Here is a 17,266-nt window from a genome sequence, read left to right as displayed (position 1 = left end):
CAAAAGAAATTTATTAAGATGAATGTTTTTGCGGATAGTGACAGTTTTGGTTCTCTGGCCCAGGTTCTCAGAAGTCTGGCTCTGCAGCTGCTTCTGGCCTTCCTATATATGTGGACTTGGCCTACATTCCCAACCACTGCAGTGCCAAGAACGTGGACCAAGAGTTCTTCAAACGCGTGCGCTCTGCGTACTATGTGGTGAGCGGGAACGACGCTGCAAGCGGTGAACCGAGCCGAGGAGTCCTCGATGCACTGCTGAACGGCAAAGCTCAGTGGGGATCAAACCTGCAGGTAACTTTTCACACTTACGCTAAGGGCTAATTTAAACTGTGTTTGACCATGTTTTTAGGAAACACCGTAGACTTTCCACTGTTTGCTTGGTGCTTCCAAACGCAAATGTAAACCATCAAATGGAGATCTTCTAAAGCAGCGTTTTTCAAAATGTGAGGGGCCTCGGCTGGGGGGCAACAGAGGACTTCAGGGGAGGCACAGCGTGAGAAAAAATAAACCAGAGAAAATTTAAACTGGTTAGCAAACAGACAGAGAGGGAGAGAGAGGAAGGGAGGGAGAGGGAGGGGGAGAGGGAGAGGAAGGGAGAGAGAGGAAGGGAGGGAGAGGGAGGGAGAGAGAGAGGGAGAGGGAGAGAGAGAGAGAGAGGAAGGGAGAGAGAGGAAGGGAGGGAGAGAGAGAGGGAGAGGGAGAGGAAGGGAGAGAGAGGAAGGGAGGGAGAGGGAGGGAGAGAGAGAGGGAGAGGGAGAGAGAGAGCAAGGGAGAGAGAGGAAGGGAGGGAGAGGGAGGGAGAGGGAGAGAGAGAGGAAGGGAGGGAGAGAGAGAGCAAGGGAGAGAGAGGAAGGGAGGGAGAGGGAGAGAGAGAGGAAGGGAGGGAGAGAGAGAGGGAGGGAGAGGGAGAGAGAGAGGAAGGGAGGGAGGGAGAGAGAGGGAGAGGGGGAGAGAGAGGGAGAGAGAGAGGAAGGGAGAGAGAGGAAGGGAGGGAGAGAGAGAGGGAGAGGGAGAGAGAGAGGAAGGGAGAGAGAGGAAGGGAGGGAGAGGGAGAGAGAGAGGAAGGGAGGGAGAGAGAGAGGAAGGGAGGGAGAGGGAGAGAGAGAGGAAGGGAGGGAGGGAGAGAGAGGGAGAGGGGGAGGGAGAGAGAGAGGGAGAGGAAGGGAGAGAGAGGGAGAGGGAGAGAGAGAGAGAGGGAGAGGAAGGGAGAGAGAGAGAGAGAGAGGAAGGGAGGGAGGGAGAGAGAGGGAGAGGAAGGGAGAGGAAGGGAGAGAGAGGGAGAGGGAGAGAGAGAGAGAGAGGAAGGGAGGGAGAGAGGGAGAGAGAGAGAGTCCCCGCTATTTGTCCCCGCTGTCCCAGGGAGAGAGAGAGGAAGGGAGGGAGGGAGAGAGAGGGAGAGGGGGAGGGAGAGAGAGAGGGAGAGGAAGGGAGAGAGAGGGAGAGGGAGAGAGAGAGAGAGGAAGGGAGAGAGAGGAAGGGAGGGAGAGAGAGAGGGAGAGGGAGAGGAAGGGAGAGAGAGGAAGGGAGGGAGAGAGAGAGGGAGAGAGAGAGGAAGGGAGAGAGAGGAAGGGAGGGAGAGGGAGGGAGAGGGAGAGAGAGAGGAAGGGAGGGAGAGAGAGAGGGAGGGAGAGGGAGAGAGAGAGGAAGGGAGGGAGAGGGAGAGAGAGAGGAAGGGAGGGAGAGAGAGAGGGAGAGGAAGGGAGAGAGAGAGAGAGAGAGAGAGAGGAAGGGAGGGAGGGAGAGAGAGGGAGAGGAAGGGAGAGAGAGGGAGAGGGAGAGAGAGAGGGAGAGGGAGAGAGAGGAAGGGAGGGAGAGAGAGGAAGGGAGGGAGGGAGAGAGAGAGAGAGAGAGAGAGTCCCCGCTATTTGTCCCCGCTGCTGTTAAGAGTAGAACACCTTTTCATGCTAAGTACATACATGCCAACAACCAAGGAATCCATGTTACATCCATGTTACAGCCATGTTACATGTTACATCCATGTTACAGCCATGTTACATGTTACATCCATGTTACAGCCATGTTACATCCATGTTACATGTTACATCCATGTTACAGCCATGTTACAGCCATGTTACATGTTACATCCATGTTACAGCCATGTTACATGTTACATCCATGTTACAGCCATGTTACAGCCATGTTACATGTTACATCCATGTTACAGCCATGTTACATCCATGTTACAGCCATGTTACATCCATGTTACATCCATGTTACAGCCATGTTACAGCCATGTTACATCCATGGGTTAGGGTCACAGCCATGTTACATCCATGTTACATCCATGTTACAGCCATGTTACATCCATGTTACATCCATGTTACATGTTACATCCATGTTACATCCATGTTATAGCCATGTTAAACGATGTGATCTCTTCATTTCGGCCGACTTCTATTTCAGTTTCCTGTTGAAGTTATTGATCAGCTCGATGAGCAGGCAAGACTAATTTAAAAGAGCAATGAATATGTTCATTTCCTCAACATCTGCGTAAACCACTCCAGCTGCGTTTGTGTTCCTTCAGGGGAGGCTCAATTTGAAAACTTTTGCATACTTTGAAAACCTCTCTGGACACCCCTCCCTGCACGTTTCCTCTCAGCTGTGTCTTCTGTCTCCTGACCTCTGGTCTCCCTCAGGTAACGCTGATCCCAACCCACGACACGGAGGTGACCCGGGACTGGTACCAGCAGACTCATGAGAAGCAGCAGGAGCTCAACATAATGGTCCTGGCCTCCAGCAGCACCGTGGTCATGCAGGACGAGTCTTTCCCCGCCTGCAAGATCGAGTTTTAAGATCCTCGTGTCCTCCTGCCTCCCAGTGTAGATCTGATTTTAATCGCTCTTCTCTATAGCCTGATGTGTTCGTCCGTCTCCGCTGAAGCAGGAACAGATCGGGATAACTGTCTGTTCTTTTCTAGATTTGTATTCAGTTATAAGCTTGTTGTGGCTTCACAGTTTGGTCTCAACTCTGCCCTCTAACATATAATGACTCGGTCCTGTGAAACGTTCCTTTCCTCTTTTCTTATTTTTCACCCTGAGACAACAGAGGCTTTGATCACACATTGTTCTGTAAAGAAACAGTTACAAATAGGACACATATGTTTGGTTTCTTTTTGTCTAATTGGACTGAATCAAAGCACAAAGTTCTTGCAACTTAAAGCATCAAAGTAACTAATCCCAGATATCATCCTGTCACTGATCACAGGTGATCAATAATAACTATATAATAGGTTTACTGACAGAGTATCGTCACTACAGGCCGCTAATTGTTCTCAGTCTTTACTTTGTGTTTCGCGTCTGAAACAACGAGCGTCTCCGTGTTGACGTCGTAAGATAGAAGAGTAGACCTGCTACGATGTCTTTGAGTGGATTCTCTGTAGCATAGGGAAGAAGACCTGATCAGAAGTCTGTAAGTAGTCAGTTATAATATTTCAGTGGTTACAGTAAGAACCTCTCTGTGGCTCTTATTTCTTACAGTGATGCGTTTCTCTCTGATAGTTTCTGAGTCTTTTCCAGGACACATATTGATGTAGAGGAAGATGTAGAGGAAGATGAGGAGCATTGAGGGCAGAGGCAGACATACAAGTCAATATCTTTACAGAACAGGACTCTGAGTTTAACCATCGACAGATCTTTATATCAAAGCTGATGACAGAATGAAGAATGTACTGCTACAACATGAGGAACATGTGGCTGTGAGGAGAGGTTCGGTTCTTCTGCTGAAGCAGGATGTTGGCTGGTTTTATGAGACCGTCACCCACATGTGCCTTTCTGTCCCGCTGAGTTAGAAGGACTGAACGTGTTCGAGGTGTTTCAGTGTTTGGTGCATCCCTTCAGACGGCTGCTCTCCTGTCAGAACGTCGGCACACACAAAGCTCACTTTTACATAATGATCATAAATCTTTGACTCAGTATTTCAGAGTAAGTTAGGAGCTGCCACTCGATAAAGCACAAACAGAAACCAGTGTGCAAAACGTACAGCTTATTTTCACTTAAATGTTTGATAGGAGCATTATAAACCTGAGTTATTTTATTACGTTTATTTATTGCAGAAAATATAGTTTGTGTTGAGTTTGCAGGAAAGTTTTGAGCCACAATCACGTCCTCGTGTTTAAGTGTTTTATCTGGTTATTCTTTCTCTCAGTGGTGAATCAGTGGGTGTTTTTAAGTATCACTTTATTAACTTATTATTATGTGAAATGTGTTTCAGTTCGATATTGATGATTTTTTATAAAGTTTTTAACCGGAAACAAAAACGTCCATCAAGGGAACAGTGGACCGGACCAACAGGCGTCAGCAGGGTGTAAGTGTTAACCACACGCTCCTCCGTCACGTTTGTTCTCCTCTCTGATGCACGAGCAGCAGAAAGCATGTACACACAGAGGATGATGTCCAGTCTGAATGTGAAGATGCAGATTACCTTTACGTACTCTGTGGACGACTTTTCTCCTGGTTGCCTTTGTTGCATCGGACTCACACCTGCACGAACAACACGACTGAAACACACCTGACTGTCTGCAGCTCAGTGTCTGATCAGCAGTCTGATCCGTACGATTAGTTCTGTCTGTGGATCAAAGTGTTGTCAGTGGTCTCCATATTGACACAGCGGACAATTCCTGTGACGTCAAACACTGTTATAATGTCCGACTGCTGAGGTTCTAAGTGGTATAAATAATCTTTCTTAATTCACTGCTTCATGATTAAAGAGCAGCAGGTCGACTGTACGACAGAAACATCCAGAGAAAGAAATCAATGAAGCAGCAGCTGATGAACACATGAATTACTTCACTCTAAAATACATATATCTATAATTCTAATGTGTGAAAATAATACATAGATTTCTAATGTGTAAAAACCGGTGACTGTATATAAAGATGGACGACGCGTCTCCATCTGCTCCCATTGTACCAAAGTGATCCCAAAACAGCCCCTGTGATAGGCGCTGCCATCTTCGATGGTGACGTCATACGGAGCCAGAGTCTGTGCAAAACAGATCGGCGGGTGGTGCGGCCGTAGCCACTTCCTCTAACCAGAACACACACTTAACTTACTGAAAAAACAGCAAGGATCCCGCACGCCGGCGTGTTAAACAGCAGAACAGCTTCTTGTGTCGGTCTGAAGCAGATATTCACGCTGATGGAAAGTCCAATGACTGTAGTGTTAGTGTTAGTTACGTCTCGCCGTTCTTCCTCTACTCTGCTACTCGGGAACAGAACGCTGCAGGAGCCCCATTTGTCCACAGAGCTGTCAATCATGAGGCCACACCCCCTTTTTATAGCATCAAATAACTAAAAGTAAACGTGAGAAAAATGAACACTTGGACATAAATCGGCATGAATTTGACGTGTATTTTGATTTTATAGTTTGACTCATGTCCCATCTGTTAACATGGAGGAGGCGGGCTTTATGAGCTATACTGCAGCCAGTCAGCAGGGGGCGATAGAGAGGGTTTGGACTCACTTAGGGCACTGTCATGTCGGCCATCTTTTTATACAGTCTATGGCTAAAATCTAACAAGGATTTAGCATTTATTAATCTGCATGCTAACAGCTTACAATGTGTTCATAGACGTCGTCTCTAAATCAAACTCCATGTTCACGTCTAAAGTTACTGTTTCAAAAATCAAACTGTCAATAAAGAGTCCAGAATATTTGAAAACCAACAGTGTAGCCAGCTAGCATCTAACATTAGCATTCAGTCACTTGCTAGCTTATATTCACATTAGCTAGGAAGAGATTGAATGCTAATGTTAGCCTTTGGTAGTGTTGCGGGTTAAAATATCATGTTAGTCATGAAGAGGGTGGATGCTAACATTAGCTGTTATCTTACGGTAGCTAACAGGTTATCTAATGTTTTATTTTGAACTATGGCCCGTGTCCCTCCTGATCGTCACCGCTCATCAGTCTGATAAACTGTGGCGCAGTAAAATGAACCCATCCTACAGCAGTCCGACATCATCACAGCGTTTTTACCGTGATGTCACAGGAAAATGGCCGCCGTGTGAACGTGTTGGATGATGAACAAAGTGTCAGAAATACGGAGGAGACGACGATGTTTCTACTTCCTGCTGATTTAAAAAGATCAACTAACGACTTCTATGATGAAATAGTTAGCTGTGATGTCATTTCCTGTTAACCTTCGTGCTGCCCAGTCAGCCAATGACTGCTGATGTGTAATCTGCATTCCTATTTAATACTGCTTCACTGTAAAGGCTCATTATAACAGAACTACTCACATATGAGCTGACTCAAACTGCCAGACACTCCTGTCAATGATTTTTAACTATCTTCACTCTTTTACAGTTTAAACCTGATGTTCACTCTCACAGTATACCCTGCAGCAGAAACACACACACCTGACAGGCTGCAGAGACACATCCTCATAGACTGCTGGTGTCAGTGAGCCCTGCTTGTACGTGCATGTGTACCTTTGAGTTCTCCTGTATTGTAATAGCTGAAGAAAAGCTGCCGTAACATAGAAACGCTACTTTAAAAGATGTATATTAAGCTGAAGGAGGCACGTGTAACCTGGCTGTGCTGTGAAGGAAGTGCTCCGCTCTGTTCCTTCTTTCTGCTTCATGCTTCTTCTTTCATCTTGTTTTCAGTGCAATATTCTCTTTATCTCTAAAGGTTAAAAAAGGTGAAATATAAACAGATTTATTGTTAAAAGGGAAAAAGTGATGAAGACAATAAAACATTTACTGAACAGGCGTCTCACTCGTATTCTGTTTCATCACATCGTGAGCTCGTGAAAGTTATCAGATTAACTTTACTCAACCTGATGAGAGCATTCAGTCAGCTGGAGACACCTGAAGACATAAAGTCAGTAACATTAATGAACCATGAACATGCAGAGAGAGAGACAGGAGGTGTCCAATCCCCCAGCAGTCTGAGCCTATAGCAGCCCAGAGAGGGCGTCTGCCTCCCGGACCCTGCATGGAACGTCATACCAGAGGAGGGGGCCTGTCGTTAAACCAAGTGCAGATCCTGTGATGAACATTAATTATTGTTGCCTCTGTAACAGGATCTGATGGTCAATCGTGCCTTCAAACCATGAAGGTCACACAGACTGTCTCTACTGTCCGCTCAGCGACAGACTGAGGGACAGAGTGGGCTCTGTTCAGAGATCAGGCTGACAGCGTCTCGGCTGTTTGTGATGCAGAGCGAGCAGCAGAGAGGGCAGTGATTGGTGGAGAGGACACAGTCCGTCTTTGTGAATCTGAGCCTGTGGAGGAGGAAGGAGCAGCGTTTGCGATGACATCACCTCCTGGGTCACATGACCACGGTGGAGTATGGGGAAAAACAGCAGATGTGACTGTTTCCTGTTTCTAAACGTTCTGAGCTCGAGCTCACCTACAGAGCATAAACCTACAGGGGCTACAGGTAAACATCAACCTGCCACATTAAACACATTCTCACATCGATTGCATCATTTCACTTCCTGAGTGTCAGGAGAAAATAAAAACGTGAACTTGGTTTCAGTGCAGATGATGGATCAACAGTTTACAGTTTTAATACCGAATTATCACATTTTAATTATAAAAATGATTTAAATGTTTTATTTTGAAGTACAGACACACTGAAAGCAGCTGATTGAGTGAGCTCAGGTTGTATTGGTCAGATGTGTCTCCTCCTCCTGCTCAGAGGAAAACACAGGGACTGCAGCCATGATCTAATTCCACCACTGGTACCTGCTCATCAGGAGCTTGTTCATAAAGATGAACAGCTGGTGGCGCTGTTCTACAGTCTGCTTCCATTTGGACACTGCAGAAGAAGAGAGCCCAACAAACTGAAGGATGCAAACATTTCTGTTCGATGTATTAAAGCAATGGAGGTTTGTCTCCTCATCACAGAACAACGTTTGTTTCTGGAACATTTAAAGGCACACGAAAAGAAGCTCCTGTGTTTGTGCTCGAGCTTCAGATTTGTGACCAAAAATGAGAGAAGATTCACAGACACAGAGACACAGAGAGAGACAGAGAGAGAGAGAGACAGAGAGACAGAGAGAGACACGGAGAGACAGAGAAACAGAGAGACAGAGAGAGACACAGAGACACAGAGAGACAGAGAGACAGAGAGACACGGAGACACGGAGACACAGAGACACAGAGAGAGACACAGAGACACAGAGACACAGAGAGACAGAGAGACAGAGAGACACGGAGACACAGAGAGACAGAGAGAGACAGAGAGAGACAGAGAGAGACAGATACACAGAGACACAGAGAGACAGAGAGAGACAGAGAGAGACAGATACACAGAGACACAGAGAGACAGAGAGAGACAGAGAGACAGAGAGACACAGAGACACAGAGAGACACGGAGACACAGAGAGAGACAGAGACACAGAGACACAGAGAGACACAGAGAGAGACACAGAGAGAGACAGAGACACAGAGAGAGACACAGAGAGACACAGAGAGAGAGAGAGAGACACAGAGAGAGACACAGAGAGACACAGAGAGAGAGAGAGAGACACAGAGAGAGACACAGAGAGAGAGAGAGAGACACAGAGAGACACACAGAGAGAGAGAGAGAGACAGAGAGACACAGAGAGACACAGAGACACAGAGACACAGAGAGACACGGAGACACAGAGAGAGACAGAGACACAGAGAGAGACAGAGACACAGAGAGACACGGAGACACAGAGAGACAGAGAGACAGAGAGACACAGAGAGACAGAGACACAGAGAGAGACAGAGACACAGAGAGAGACAGAGACACAGAGAGACAGAGAGACAGAGAGACACAGAGAGACAGAGACACAGAGACACAGAGAGACAGAGAGACACAGAGAGACAGAGAGACACAGAGAGACACGGAGACACGGAGACAGAGAGAGACACAGAGAGACAGAGAGACACAGAGAGACAGAGACACAGAGAGACACAGAGAGACAGAGAGACACAGAGAGACAGAGACAGAGAGAGACACGGAGACAGAGAGACACAGAGAGACATCGAGAGACAGAGAGACACAGAGACAGAGAGAGACACGGAGACAGAGAGACACAGAGAGACATCGAGAGACAGAGAGACACAGAGACAGAGACAGAGAGAGACACGGAGACAGAGAGACACAGAGAGACATCGAGAGACAGAGAGACACAGAGACAGAGAGAGACACGGAGACAGAGAGAGACACAGAGAGACAGAGAGACAGAGAGAGACACAGAGACACAGAGAGACACAGAGAGACAGAGACACAGAGAGACACAGAGAGACAGAGAGACACAGAGAGACAGAGACAGAGAGAGACACGGAGACAGAGAGACACAGAGAGACATCGAGAGACAGAGAGACACAGAGAGACATCGAGAGACAGAGAGACACAGAGAGACAGAGACATGGAGACAGAGAGACAAGGAAGAGCAGCAGAGACGTCAGACACCAGAGAGACAGTGAGGCTTTATTTGAGTGAACCCACCCTTAAATCAAACACAGAGCTGATCATCACACACACACACACACACACACACACACACACACACACACACACACACACACACACACACACGCATACACACACGCGCATACACACACGCCTGCTACATGACTGCTCGCCACAATAAAAGCACACTTCCTGTTGGTTCAGTGATAACATGTAACACATGATGAAACAGCTGTGAACATTAAATATGTGATGTGGGTATAAAAATACCAGAGTCTCTTTATTTCCCACGATGCATTTCAAAATAAATACTCTCTTCTCTCTGTCTTGGATTATATTAACTCTGAGAGGGCTTTGGCAGTAAAACACACACACACACACACACACACACACACACACACACCTGAAACACAGGAGCTGAGCGCGGGACGGACAGACAGCACCACCATCTAACAGCCATTTCCTGTCTGTCTTCAAAGTCTGAGTCTGTCAGTGTCCTGTAACAGAGCAGCTTGTGCTTAAACAGTGATGATAAAACCGTCATGTCCTGATGGATGATACGAAACCACTGCAGCAGAGAGACGACGAACACTCAGTGTACGGTGTCTGCATGGAGCACAGCCGAGCGTAGAGTAACGTTCAGCTCACTGTCATCACATCCAGCAAACACTGAGCTGAATGCTAACATGTTAGCTGTAACAGAGTTATCGTGCGTCAGGTCTGTGTTGCTGCCCCCTGGTGGCCAACGACTGATTACTGCAGCTTTAAGGGAGCAAGAGCTGTGTAACAGAGAAGATCAGCTTCAAGTCCAACTGATGCAGACTGTCACAGAGACAGGAAGTGAGCCTGCAGACTGTCACAGAGACAGGAAGTGAGCCTGCAGACTGTCACAGAGACAGGAAGTGAGCCCGCAGACATCACAGAGACAGGAAGTGAGCCCGCAGACCGTCACAGAGACAGGAAGTGAGCCCGCAGACCGTCACAGAGACAGGAAGTGAGCCCGCAGACATCACAGAGACAGGAAGTGAGCCCGCAGACCGTCACAGAGACAGGAAGTGAGCCTGCAGACTGTCACAGAGACAGGAAGTGAGCCTGCAGACTGTCACAGAGACAGGAAGTGAGCCCGCAGACATCACAGAGACAGGAAGTGAGCCCGCAGACCGTCACAGAGACAGGAAGTGAGCCCGCAGACATCACAGAGACAGGAAGTGAGCCCGCAGACCGTCACAGAGACAGGAAGTGAGCCCGCAGACATCACAGAGACAGGAAGTGAGCCCGCAGACCGTCACAGAGACAGGAAGTGAGCCCGCAGACCGTCAGAGGCTCACTGTGTTTCAGTGTGTGTGTCTGTGTCAGTGTGTGAGTCTGTTTGTGTGTGTGTGTTTAAAGGCATGAGCAGCATGTGTGTCGTTGTCGTCTGATTGTCCGTCAGAGTGTGCGGATCAGCTGATCATCAGTCCTCAAGCTGCAGGAGACCTGAGGCTGATCCAGGAGGCTGCTGGTCCAGGTACAGCAGGTACAGCAGGTACAGCAGGTACAGGTGTACTTCCTGCCAGGTCAGGTGTGTCTGAAGGTCTCTGTGCTTTAAGGCTCTGCTGTGTGTGTGGCCCCACCCTCTGGAGGCGTGTCAGGGGGGGCGGGGCTCTCTGGACTGTCCATCCACAGCTCCAGGGACTCCTGCGTATCGAAGAACTCGTCGGGCCCCTCAGGACTCTGGGGGGTCTGTGAGCTGGAGCCGGCCTCGCTGCTGCTCTCTCTGAGCTCCAGCAGGACGGGCAGCGAGCCGGGCAGGCAGTAACCCTCCATCCTGCTCAGAGTCAGCTCGGCTAATGCAGAGCAGGGTGCTCTGAGGCTGGGGTCTGAGGTTGTATCCAGAGCTGCAGGGACCCCTTCTGAGCCGCTCCCAGGATCATCAGTCTGCTGAGCGGGGGCATCGCTGAGCTCTTCCTCTTCCTGGGGGGAATTGTTGGGAGTCAGAGGGACCTCGAGGGGGTGTGAGGCGGCGGTTGGGTCGAGGCACTGCGACCCCACGGACGCTGTCTGAGCAGACACGTTGTGAGAGGAGTGAGTCTCCTCGCTGCTCTGAGGGGTGAGAGAGATCTTATCACTGAAGCTGAAGCGGGGGGAGGTGTCGGCTGTGGTGGGGGAGGACGGCCCGGCGCTGGAGACTGTGCTGGAGGGACCGCTGCTGTCTGCAGGACACAAGTGAACATAGTGAGAGAATCAGTGTGATGTATTCATTTCAATGTGAAGCCCTGAAACAGAACAAGTGAAGCTTAAACGCTGATTCTGCTGGTTTTAAACCTACTGGAGACATTCAGACACTTTGTCATTTAAAGCTGTGAAGATGTAGAAATAGAGCTCAGGTTTAGAAATAAAGCTTTTATTCTGAAGAGCAGAACAAAGAGTTGTTGGTTCACTGGATTCTGCAGATCACAGAGTCTGAAAAGATGACACACCAAACAGAGACCGAACTGTGAGGCTGATCAGATGACATGTTTTCCATAAATAACCCACATCATCTGAACCAGCAGAGGGACATCAACCTATAACGTCATAGCTGTGTGTGAACGAGGAGGCTGTGATACTCACACCAGGGCGGCCTGTCAGAGCGAGACCTGAGGGAGGAGGAGAGGACTCTCTGAGGGATGTACGAGTCCACCGATGGCTGGTTGTGAGTGTCAAACATGGCCGACAGAGCTGCAGGGAGGAGGCGGGATCACAGTCAGGTACAGTGAAGGTGAGTATGTTATTATTACCATGAGTGTGTGTGTCTGACCTCTGGTGGTCCTCGTGTGTGGATCCCCAGCGCTCTCACACACGCCGGCCAGAAACTCGTTGACCTGTTTAAGCGACAGCGAGTTATGCAGCGTCTCCAGAGGATAGATGGACGGCACCATGGAGCAGCCTTCAAAGCCTGCAGAGGAGAGACACCAGGCCCGCAGGCACGTCAGGACTGTTAGACCGACGGGCAGGAAGCTTACATCACCACGAAACCACCCCAACACTACACCTCCACACGGAGCTCTGATGTCCTGCTCCCATCTCTGAACCTGAACCTAACACGCTGTCCACTCTGACAGACACTAGAGCTCAGCTCATAGAAGGCAAGGTGCAGAAACCATGCTAACGCTAACAGCACAACACCAGATCATCCTGGAGCAAGATCTCAGACATGTTTAAAGAAGCAAACCTCTGGTCAGTCTCAACACCGCAGCTCAGGTAACACACATGTTATCACTGCATCCTGTGTTAGTCCAAACCCAGTGAACCCGGTGAACCCAGTGAACCAGGCCTCACATCACAGAGCGGCACAGCTGTCCTCCATCATCTCAGTCTGTTCCTGCTTTCTGCTGCACTCAGAGAGAGACAGGTGGACAGCAGACAGGCAGGAGTCACATGCTGGTTAGATGTGATCACACACAGGTGGATGTAATGTGGATGTTTCTGCAGCTTCAGCCTGATGATACATAAACACTACATTAATCTGTTGTGCTGAGACAGTGTGAGACGCTCCGTCGCAGCTGTAACTGCACATGTAAACAGACATCATGAGGCTGTGTGTACTTTTACATTCAGTTATGTGCCGTTTGTCTCTATAGAACACTACTGTGTACAGGCTGGTATCCTGCAGACAGAGTTTAATGATGTCTAAACATCAGCAGATTTTGGTTAAAAAAATTAAAGGGTGAAATCCTCAAAGTTTCCTGATTTAGATCTGAAACAATCCGTTAAAAGACTGAAGATGTCTGACATGAACATACATCTGAGACAGTCTCTGATCCTGGTGTTTAGCTGTCAGACAAACAGGAACATGTTCTGTTCTTAGTCTCTATGACTCTAAAGTGAAGATCTTTGGGTTCTCTGGGTCAAATACACCAGAGATCTAAAAACATGAGGACTGCTCTGCTACAGACGTAATCATCATTCTGTCTATTGAGGAAATTATTATTATAGCTGTTAGAAGCAGCTCCTTCATGTCTCGTTCAACTCAGACATTTGGTTTGATTTTAGTTTTTAAGTTTAAGAATCTGATCCTTCAAGAAACACAAAGAGAAACTACAGAGTGAAGAAGGAGGGCAGTCTGAGGGTCTGTGTAAATGAGCTGTAGAGGAGGACAGAGGTCTACAAATGCAGGTCAGTGTGCACGGCCACTGTGCGCGCTCACAGTGTGCACGCTCACAGTGTGCACGGCCACTGTGCGCGCTCACAGTGTGCACGCTCACAGAAACAGGCAGCATGCAGAAACATCCAGACGCTCGAGTCGACCACAGAAAGAGCAGAAACAACCCGAGCCGAGGTCACACAGGGCGAGAGGCGGGGCTAAGGAGGGCGGGGGTTGGGGCTGACCGTGGAGGTACTCTACGGGCTCCTGGCCCGAGATGAGCCAGTTTCTGAAGAGGCGGAGGTGGTAGGAGCACTGGTGGAGGTGATGAGCCAGAGCTCCGTCCACAGACAGCTGACGGCCCAGGCTGAGGTCAGAGGAGAAACGCCTCAACAACTGGGCCACATGGTGCTCCTCCAGGGGCTCTGAGGAAGAGGAGGGGGGGCGGGAGCGAGGAAAGATGGAGGAGGAGGAGGGAGAGCAGGGTAGGATGGAGGAGGAGGAGGAAGAGCAGGGTAGGATGGAAGACGAGGAGGAGGGTGAGTGAGGAAGGGTGGACGAGGGACAGCAGGGGAGGATGGAGGAGGAGGAGGAAGAGCAGGGGAGGATGGAAGAGGAGGAGGAGGGAGAATGAGGAAGGATGGAGGAGGAGGATTAAAGACATGAAACGACAGGAAATGAGCGAGGAGAGAAAAAGACTGAAAGAGGGAGGAAGATGAGGAGAAGTTAGAGTTTGGAGAGAAAGGTGGAGGTACAGAAAGAGAGACAGGAGGGAGGAGGCGTGCAGTGTGTTTGTGTGTTTGTGTGTGTGTGTGTGTGTGTGTGTGTGTGTGTGTGTGTGTGTGTAAATGCAGCCAGCATCACATCATGGCCGCCAAACAGCCAAAGAGGAGGAAGCAGCGAATCACCTGGAGCAGCTTTCAGTGATAAAAACCAACCAGCAGGTAACAGGACGCTGAAGCAACAACATGCTGCTCCTCTGCAGAGACTCTGTCACTTGAAATCAGTGTGTTTACAGTAACAGTGATCTGATTAATGAGAATCCACAAAGGAGCAGGAGTGATATCAGACATGTACAGGAAGCGGTGTGGCCCAAAATAAAGAGCTTCCTGCAGCCGCCTCTTTGAAGACACTGCAGAAGTTAACGTGCAGATAAATCTAATGTCCACATGAATCAACCTGAACACCTGCTGATGACAGACATCTGAGCACTCAGAGCAAACAGCAGCGGGAGGGGGGGGTCATACCTTTAGCAGTGCACCAGACAGGTGGAGCAGCTGCTATTGTGGAGGTGTCATCTTTTGTTCCTGTGGTGAATAATATCAGTTAAAGAAACACTAATGTAGAATGTGACATAGACAATGTATTTTTACATATTTTGGGTCTCAATGGCAAACAGTGTCTGAATGTCTCCAGTAGATGTGTTCATCCTGCAGCAGTGAAACAGGCTGTAATGGCTGCAACATAATCCTTGATGGGTCAAAGGTCGTCCACTAAAAGTTCTTGTTGTTTCCACTGACAGGCTCAGATTGTTATTCTAAGTGAGTGACAACATGACAGAAAGGATCCCTACAGAGATAGACCTTTTTGTTACAGAGGAAGATGATTGTTTTAACCACAGGCAGACGTTACATCGCTCTCTGCACACACACCAGACTCCATTCAGAAAAACAGGGATTTAAGCTCACAGGACACAGGAGCTGCTGCTCTGCTGCTGCCTCCATCTGTTGGTGTGACTATGGTGTGTTCAATTGTTGGCTGAGTGCCAACACAATATTTGTGTAAAACAAAGATCGAGGAAGTGGTGACCAGCAACTTCTTAGGTTCTGTGAGCTTAAATCAGTGTTTTTATGAATGGAGTCTGGTGTGTGTGCAGAGAGCGATGTAACGTCTGTGTGTGGTTAAAACAATCATCTTCCTCTGTAACAAAAAGGTCTATCTCTGTAGGGATCCTTTCTGTCATGTTGTCACACACTTAGAATAACAATCTGAGCCTGTCAGTGGAAACAACAAGAACTTTTAGTGGACGACCTTTGACCCATCAAGGATTATGTTGCAGCCATTACAGCCTGTTTCACTGCTGCAGGATGAACACATCTACTGGAGACATTCAGACACTTTTTATACCTAACATGTAAAAATATGGCCCAGGTTTAAAATATAAGAATTGCCCTCTAACAGGACGTGTCGGTTTGTGGGGTAACTTGACATTTAGCTCATTGCTTGTTCATTCTTTCCTGCTGTTGACAGGTCGTCTCAGAGAAACATGACACCTTAACTCTTAGTCAATGTGGATAAACATTTCTATGAACAAATCCACTTAAATGACCAGAAAGACAGAAAACTCTTCAAATGCATAGAAGGAAATCCACCTTGGCTCTTTAATCCAAAAGAGAGACGATTCACAAAATGCAGACAGACCATAATTTAGCATCTAAACTGTCTAAAGTGTTTAAACCAACCAGAGAGGGGGTCAGAAGAGCAGCTCTCAGACAGAGCAGTGTTTCACAGCAACAGTAATATCTAAAGCCTTCTGCTCGTCTCCTCAGAGAGGAGAACCTCTACAGACACCTGTTTGTCTCAGACACACTGAAGAACCACATCTGTGCATCATGTGACATAATGAACAACACGAAGTGATGAATGTTTCAGGACAGACAGAGGGGATGGGATGGACGATGTTTTAACCCTTCGTCTGTTTGTTGGTGTTCATGTTTTAAATTCATCTTCACTGAGAGCAGAGAGGCAGAGGAAGGGTTAAACATCCATGTGCTGCTGCAGCTGGTTGTACAACGAGCTCACATCGTCTACAATGATGCCAACAGTTGTGTGTCTCATGTCATTACTGTGTACACACACACTCACAATACACACATGCTCACACACTCACACCTCTACCCACTGGAATATAAAGTGGATCACTGTGTGATGTTGGTTTCTTTACAGATAGTATGCAGGATGTTAAACAGGGTTCCCATCTCTGGCTCAGTCACAGACATGAAGCTGATTAATTACACTGCTGCTTTAAACAGGAACTCAGGTGGACCAGGGTTATCTCAGTCTCTCTCTCAGCCTGACTCAGGTGGACCAGGGTTATCTCAGTCTCTCTCAGCCTGACTCAGGTGGACCAGGGTTATCTCAGTCTCTCTCTCAGCCTGACTCAGAAGGACCAGGGTTATCTCAGTCTCTCTCAGCCTGACTCAGGTGGACCAGGGTTATCTCAGTCTCTCTCTCAGCCTGACTCAGAAGGACCAGGGTTATCTCAGTCTCTCTCAGCCTGACTCAGGTGGACCAGGGTTATCTCAGTCTCTCTCTCAGCCTGACTCAGAAGGACCAGGGTTATCTCAGTCTCTCTCAGCCTGACTCAGGTGGACCAGGGTTATCTCAGTCTCTCTCAGCCTGACTCAGGTGGACCAAAGTTATCTCAGTCTCTCTCAGCCTGACTCAGGTGGACCAGGGTTATCTCAGTCTCTCTCTCAGCCTGACTCAGGTGGACCAGGGTTATCTCAGTCTCTCTCAGCCTGACTCAGGTGGACCAGGGTTATCTCAGTCTCTCTCTCAGCCTGACTCAGGTGGACCAGGGTTATCTCAGTCTCTCTCTCAGCCTGACTCAGAAGGACCAGGGTTATCTCAGTCTCTCTCTCAGCCTGACTCAGGTGGACCAGGGTTATCTCAGTCTCTCTCTCAGCCTGACTCAGGTGGACCAGGGTTGGGGGTTAGGGTTAGGGACCTGACCAAACAGACTGCAGATTTGCACTGGATGTGAAGGGT

At 48.3% G+C, this 17,266-nt stretch overlaps 2 protein-coding genes across 6 annotated transcripts in view; one reads left to right on the top strand and one right to left on the bottom strand.

Annotated features, from left to right (window-relative positions):
• map1aa (microtubule-associated protein 1Aa) overlaps nucleotides 1-5,174 on the top strand; it is a 32,416-nt gene extending 27,242 nt beyond the window's left edge. The window contains exons 6-7 of the mRNA XM_069679292.1: nucleotides 64-290; nucleotides 2,636-5,174. Of these exons, the coding sequence (XP_069535393.1) occupies nucleotides 64-290; nucleotides 2,636-2,791 (383 nt within the window). The 3' untranslated portion in view covers nucleotides 2,792-5,174. The remainder of the gene's footprint in view (nucleotides 1-63; nucleotides 291-2,635) is intronic.
• A 4,164-nt stretch (nucleotides 5,175-9,338) lies between these two features.
• ppip5k1a (diphosphoinositol pentakisphosphate kinase 1a) overlaps nucleotides 9,339-17,266 on the bottom strand; it is a 42,833-nt gene continuing 34,905 nt past the window's right edge. For 3 of the 5 annotated variants that reach the window (XM_069679247.1, XM_069679249.1, XM_069679250.1), the window contains 3 exons: nucleotides 12,170-12,307; nucleotides 11,983-12,090; nucleotides 9,339-11,582 (listed from right to left, as the gene is read on the bottom strand). In XM_069679247.1, coding sequence (XP_069535348.1) covers nucleotides 10,975-11,582; nucleotides 11,983-12,090; nucleotides 12,170-12,307 — 854 coding nt within the window. In that variant the 3' untranslated portion in view covers nucleotides 9,339-10,974. Of the gene's footprint in view, nucleotides 11,583-11,982; nucleotides 12,091-12,169; nucleotides 12,308-13,740; nucleotides 13,921-14,742; nucleotides 14,803-17,266 lie in introns of all 5 variants that reach the window. The other 2 variants (XM_069679252.1, XM_069679248.1) reach the window with 2 other exon arrangements.

Source organism: Semicossyphus pulcher, unplaced genomic scaffold (assembly GCF_022749685.1).
Source record: "Semicossyphus pulcher isolate SPU_LCO1_2020_fin unplaced genomic scaffold, fSemPul1.0.p SCAF_38, whole genome shotgun sequence".
Lineage (NCBI taxonomy): Eukaryota > Metazoa > Chordata > Actinopteri > Labriformes > Labridae > Semicossyphus > Semicossyphus pulcher.
This window is presented reverse-complemented; position numbering and strand designations above follow the sequence as displayed.